This window comes from Pteropus vampyrus, unplaced genomic scaffold (assembly GCF_000151845.1).
Source record: "Pteropus vampyrus isolate Shadow unplaced genomic scaffold, Pvam_2.0 Scaffold104, whole genome shotgun sequence".
NCBI classification, from domain to species: domain Eukaryota; kingdom Metazoa; phylum Chordata; class Mammalia; order Chiroptera; family Pteropodidae; genus Pteropus; species Pteropus vampyrus.
In genome coordinates this window covers 5,254,604-5,261,392 of record NW_011888885.1, presented here as the reverse complement: position 1 = coordinate 5,261,392, position 6,789 = coordinate 5,254,604, and the positions used below count along the sequence as shown (strand labels likewise).

The 6,789-nt window shown below is 52.3% G+C and overlaps 1 protein-coding gene across 1 annotated transcript in view; it reads left to right on the top strand.

The window, feature by feature from the left end:
* Nucleotides 1-3,833: 3,833 nt before the first annotated feature.
* The window catches only part of TMEM92 (transmembrane protein 92), a 4,752-nt gene continuing 1,796 nt past the window's right edge, over nucleotides 3,834-6,789 (top strand). Inside the window, exon 1 of the mRNA XM_011365072.2 lies at nucleotides 3,834-4,350. Coding sequence (XP_011363374.1) covers nucleotides 4,271-4,350 — 80 coding nt within the window. The 5' untranslated portion in view covers nucleotides 3,834-4,270. The remainder of the gene's footprint in view (nucleotides 4,351-6,789) is intronic.

The window sequence follows — 6,789 nt, the reverse complement described above, 5'->3', positions numbered from 1 at the left end:
AGTGGCAGTGGGGATGCCTGTGATAAGCACGGTCTCTAGTCTCCCCGAGCTCTCAGCCTGCAAGAGAATTGGGTGCCCACCATAAGCCCAGCCCAGGCAGCACTCTGAGCAGTGGGGAAGCAGAAGAGGTGGGCAAACCAGGCATAGAGGGACTTGCTCAAATGTCTAGTCCCAGCACCAGTGCCACACTGGGTCCCCTGTGACCCTCTAGAAGGAGTGGTCAATACCAGGTCATCCTCTGAGGTAAGTCTCTGACCTGGCCCTTTGGAGGAAAGGGTGGTAGGCAGAGCACCTAATGCACAGCAGAGGGGGCTAGTGAGCCAGCATTCTAGGGAAACGGGAGCAGGACTTGACCTATATAGAGGGAGAGAGCAGTTCTTAGAGAAGCAAGATCCTTAATTCCTTATCACCTCACTCTGCTTCTACGTGAAATGGAGAGAAAGAGCTATGGCTCCTTTCCTCTGCCAGGAATGAAACATTCATTGCATATTATTATTAAACTAACATTTACTTACTATTATTGTATTCTAGACATTGAGTAGCTTATTTCATCCTCATAATGACCCTATGTGATAAAGAAGGTTATCCACCCCACCCCCCCTTCACAGATGAGTTTAGAGAGGCACAGAGAAGTTTAGTTTTTTGACTAAGGTCACGCGGCACACCATAGTAAGGGGTACACTTACCAACATGACATAATACTGTCCCTCCAGTCAGAGCTGGGCTAAAGCAGAATGCTGTGTGGGCTTTGAAAAGAAAGATCCAGGCCCAGCGCCATAAGCCATTTCATTATCAGTATCAGTGTCCGCCACAGTATGGTAGGGAGAGGGGCTGAGAGGAACAGAATTTAGCCTGGCTCTTCCCCCTTGCCCAGGGCCTGGCCCCTTGGGCTGGGCTAAGCCAGGTTGCACAAGGCCTCCCACCCCAGCCCCAGGGAAGATTTCTCTATTTGGAGCAGCGGCTCCCTCCTCTCAGGCTGCCTCTGGGTGTAGGGTCTCAAGACCTGCGTGGTTCTGGTGCTGACTCAACCCCAATGTCCCATGTGACTTGGCCTTCCCACCCCTCTGAGCTCCAGTTAGCTTCTCTGAGAAGGGGCGGGTGGACCAGCTGACCTCCCAGGCCCTTCCAGCTGGGTCCCTGCAGGATGCACAATTAGCTTGTTCTTTAGTGAAAGGCCTGGGGAGGTGGAGAGCGAGTATGAAGACATTTGGACTATGCTGCTCTTGGGAAACCCCAGATGGAATTTGGTGTGGAATCTAGAGGGACCCACTGACTGCATGAGGTCTCTGGGCCTCCTTGGCCCCTGCATGCCCGAGCACACACATGCACACATGCACACACTTCCCTCTACTGCCAGACGAGGTGTTGAACAGATGTCATCCGTGTCCAGGACCCTCCTGCCTCTACAAAAAAAAGCCCCTGTCTGCTCAGTCTGCCCCACTGTGAACCCGCCCCCACCCGACCTCACCTACCAAGAATGTTGGGGCCCTGGGAGCCATGGTGGACATGTTGACAACAGGGCTTAGTGTTCTTGGCCTGAGCTGAGACCACTCACCTCTTACTTCATCCTCATTTGCAGGAAAGAGTATAGCAGAGTAGTTTGGTTTCATGAAAAAAAAACTGGGGACCCAGAGGCAGGTTCCAGAGGCTTTCTGGACTCTGCCTGCTGAGCCTTCTTTTCCCACTGGGGAGATGTGGGCCAGCAGGTGGAGCAGCTGTTCTCAAATGTCTATTCCTATGACATTTAAGGGATGTGGGTAGCATTTCCAGATTTAACAAATAAAAATACAGGACATATAGTTAAATTTGAATTCCAAATAACAAATTTTAGGATAGGTATGTCCCAAATATTGCATAGGACACAGTCATGCTAAAAATATTATCTGTTGTTTATGTGGAATTCAAATATAACTGGGTGTCCTGTATTTTGTCTGGCAATCCAGACAAAATACAGATTTGTGTCAAGTGGATGCCAGAGAGCCAGAGGTGAGTGATGCTAGCTTCCTGCCTCCTCCTGCCCATCCTGAGGGCACTGGTGACTCCCTGGTCCCTTCTTCTCATCAGTCTCCCCCAAGCCTCCCACACCTACCCCTCAAGCTCCTCCATGCCCTTCTCAGCATCCCCATTTCACTCCCCAGGACACTCTCCTCCCCTAAGATCACCCATCTTCCTCTCCCATAAAGGCCACGCCTCTGTAGGGCTCGAGGCCTGGGCCGAGTGTCAGGGTTTGTGGCCGATACCCCTGACCTTAGATATGGATGCAGTGGGGCCAGGGCAGGGGTGAGAGGGCTCTGGAAGCCCAGATTAGCAAGGACTTCACTAATGAGGTGGCAGAATGGGCACTGCTGGGAGGAAATGGGAGGAAACTCTAGCACTCTCTGGACTAGGTTTCCCTTAGCACAGCCATCTGCCCAAGGGGGACAGGGGAGGCGGGGGGGAGGTGCACATTCCCTTCTACAAGCTAAGGGTCACCAAGAAATGCAAATAGAGAGGGCATTCTCTAGAGCCAGACCCCAATTCCATTTGGATCCTGAGACTGGAAGATTCTGTCCTTAGGGGCCGAAAAGGGCCAAGAGATAATGAGAAACAGAGACAGGGAAAAAAGAGAGAGAGAGAGAGACTAGGGAGAGATATACTGAGAGAGAGAGAGACCACGAAGTTGGTGAGAAAAACAGACACAGAGACAGGGAGACACGGGACCAAACCAGAGCCAGGGAAATGGAAGCGCAAAGAGAAAACCAGACTCCTTGACTGAGATAAACAGATTAAGGAAGAAAGGAGAGACAGAGATAGGAAACAGAGGGGAACACAGAGACAGGGAGAGAACCTGACAGAAATGGGAAGAAACTGGAACAGGAAGAGGGACTGGGAGAAATGGGGGAGACACGGAGCAGTTAAGCATAAGACAAAGATAACAGGACTGGGAGAGATAAACAGATAAAGAGAAAGCGGTGAAAGAATGAAGGAAAGGAGCCAGAGGAGACCGCTATCCTGTCGTACTAACTTGAGGATATTTAAGGCACAGTAGGAGACGTCTGACAACCTAAGAACTCCTGGAGCCTTCCCCCTGCCCCCAGGCCAGGGAGCAGCAGCCCGCCCACCACTGCCACTGCGCCCCTTCCCCAGGCGTCCGGGCTCCAGCTCTCCAGCTCCGGCATGGTCTCCACCTGTCTCATCCGAGTTTGGGCGTCTGGCTGTCATCCTGCGCCTACCGCCCTCCGAGGCGGCCTCCCACACCGCCCGCCAGCAACTTCCCTCGGAGGGAGCTTACGGAGACCACCTTCGTGTCCCAGCCCGGCAGCCCGGCGCTCCGGGGGAATCCCGCGTTGAGTGATGCTGCCACTTGCTGGCCGGACTGGGTAAGCACAGCGCGCCCCCAGGCCTGGGGTGCGGCGGCTGAGGGTTGGGATCCCGCCCCCTCCCGGCTGGGACCGCCTCCGCGGGGTCTTTCCAGGAATCTGGAGAGGCCTCCTCGCCGGCGCGGAAACTCGACTGGCTGCCGCTGCGCCCCACTTTAGATCCTGGGGCAAGTCTCTGAACCCTGGGGCCTTAATTGCCCCTATAGCCAAAAGGAGGAAGTGTACCAACACCTCCTCTCAAGATTACAAGGGAGGTGTGTGAGCGTAGGGGGGTGAGGGGACTCGAATGTACCGGTGCTGTGCTCCTGGTTCTCCTTCCCCAGAAATCAGCCGGGCCGCCTCTCCCTTCTTGGCAAAAAAAAAAAGAGGGTGAGGGTGAGGGTGAGGGTGTGTGTGTGTGTGTGTGTGTGTGTGTGCGCGTGTGTGCGCGCGCGCGTGCGTGCGTGCGGTACCTCCCCCATACAGACCCCTCAACCCACTCCAGCACCTTCGCCTCTCCTCTCCCTCAACCTCTGAGCCCCAGAAGTCCAGGTGGGAAGGAACTTCCAGTGGTCGGCTCCCAATGCCTGCATCCCTTCTTCCCTCGCCAGACTCAGCACTCCCTCCCTTAAACCTGGGGCCACTTATGGGTGGAGCAGTAGTTGGGGGTTGGGAAGAAGCAGCTTAGCAGTCTTGAACTGACCCCACAATTTTTACCAATTAATGTCTTCTATTTCCCCTTTTCCAAAGCCCGACCCGTACTTCTTCCCCGTCCCTGCCCCAAGTCCCGCGCAACCCGGTGCATAAGCTCCGCCCCCATCCCGAGGCGGGGCCCCATAGGTGGAGAGACGTGGGAGAGGTCGCCGCCCCGCCTCTCTCTGCCTCTCCCCTCCTCCCCTTACACGCGGAAGCTCAGTGGTTCCCACGCCAGGATGTCCGACGCCTGGGTCCTCGGCTTGGTACCCACCTTGCTGCTCGGCCTACTTGCTGGCCTCCAACAGGTGAGAGCTCGGGAGGTAGAGCTGTACAACTTTCAGGGCCCTACCCTTGTGGGTCAGGGGCCTGCTTCTGGAGCCGGGTCACCACCTTCCATTGTTAGAATTTCCTCGTGACCACACGCAATTAGCAACTTCCTTTCTCATTTGGCTAGGGAGGTGGAGGTGGGGGCAGCAGAGGAAGGCCCTGAAAAGGCCGGGGTTCCTTCACCCTGGGGGACTGTGTAGTGACACTGGCCTTCGCCCACCACCATCGTGACACCTAGCGCTTCTCTGTGGCTGGGGACTTTGACCCGCATTTTAGCCTTGGCTAGTCCTTCCTGCTCCTTCCCTGCGTTAGAAAGCCGGGACTATCTGGGACTGAATCTAGATGCCTGGCCGGCTTGTCACCCCAGCTATGTTCCTCCAGTGCTGCGTGACCTTGGGGAAGGCCCGGCCCTCTCTGGGCTGTGTTTATTTGCTTATGTCCTAGGGAAAAGGAGGCCCCTTAGTCCTTTTCTAGGAGTGGGGGTAGGATTCCAGCCCCTGGTAGGATTTAATCTGGCTGCCTGACCCAAGACTGGGGTCACACCTCTGAAATCTGTGACTCTGACAGTGGACAGGCATGCCCTCATTCCTCCCTCTCCCATTGATAGGGCAGTTCTATCCAGTCCTGGGATGGGAGATTATCTTGGAAACTGACGTGAGTCTAGAACACAGATTTTTAACTTCTGTTTTAAGATCTAAGGGAAGTCCCAGTCTGGCTCCCCAGAATGGGGCACATTCACACGACTGTGCGGCTGTGCCCCTGAAGCTCTTGTACTCCTCAGTCCCTAGGCCATCAGTCTGTGCCGGCACTAGGCTGAGCGTCATCCTCTTCTCGATTCCTCCCAACAACTCCAGGGGGCAGGCACTGCTTATGTCCTCAATTCACCTGTAAGAACAGTCAGGCACCGCTTAACAGACGTTCTGAGAAATGTGTTGTTAGGCTATTTTGTTGTGCAAACATCATAGAGTGCACTTATACAAACATAGGTGGTGTATCCTACTACACACCTAGGCTAGATGGTACAGCCTTTTGTTCCTAGGCTACAAGCCTGTACTGTACTGAATCCTGTAGGCAATTGTAACACAATGGTAAGTGTTTATGTATCTAAACATAGAAAAAGTACTGCCAAAATATGCTATAAAAAAATAAAAAATTGTACACCCGTATAGGGCACTTACCATGAATGGAGCTTATAAGAGTAGAAATTGCTCAGAGTGAGTCAGTGAGTGAGTGGTGAGTGAATGTGAAGGCCTAGGACATTACTGTACACTACTGTAAACTTTCTAGACACCATACACCTAGGCTACACTAAATTTATAGAACAACACAAGATTAAATCAAGCACGAGAGAAAATGATGCAGTCAAGAGATGCTGTAAACATGAGATGTATGAGGCTGCTCTGGTGTAACATACTGTTTTACACCAAACTTTTTTTCTTATAAGTAGAAAGTGTATACTCTAAAATAACAATCAAAAGTATAGGATAGTAAATACCAGTAACATAGTCACTTATTATCATCAAGTATGATAGACCATACATAACTGTATATGATATACTTTTATATGACTGGCAATAGGCATTTTTCAACTCCATTGTAATCTTACGAGACCACCGTCATATGTGTGGCCTGTCGTTGATGGAATGGAAACGTGGTTATGCCATGCAGGACTGTCAGCCGAGGTTCCCCAAGATCATCCTGACATTTGATAAAACTCAGGCTCTGGACCACCTCAGACAAGATGGCCCCTGGTGTAATGGGGGTAGAGAATCTAGGAGATCTTCTGTCCCTCCCAAACAGGAGCTCAGGACGAACTTATTAAACCTTTTTTATCGGTCCTGCTTACCTGGGGCCCAGGAGAGGGAGGAAGAACAGGGTCTGGGATCTGAGGGGGAAGAGGCTGCCACGGAGTGCCTGGACTCCTTGGTCTGTCTCAACTCTACAGTGGCCCCGCTCTGTGCTGTGTGGCCCTTACCCTCGCTGGGCCAACCTGCCCCAGGGATTTAGTGCTGCTCCAGCACCCCTGGCCAAGGCTTGTGACAAGCGGGTACTCACATGAGACTGAACACAGAAAAGGGGAATCAGCACAACTATTATTGACTGTTGTTGGTATTCTTAGCTTTACTGTTGTCATTAGCAATTGAAATGTTACTGCATTATTTCAAGAAAGGTATGAAGATAGGGTGGTCTTCACAAAGTTAGCTTCTTATTCTTGAGTCCTGGTTGTTTGCCCCCAGGAGGCTGGGTGACATGTACCCTCCTGTTCCCCACTGTGTTTCCCCCCCTGCATTCCTCTGCCACCATCCCCCAGTCTGGATGAAATGAAAACAGGTAATTAATGAATGCTCTTTCATTCATTCTGCCAACACTGTGACTTGGGTTTTCAACAGCAATGAAACAGACCAAAATCTCTGCCCTGTGGAGTTTA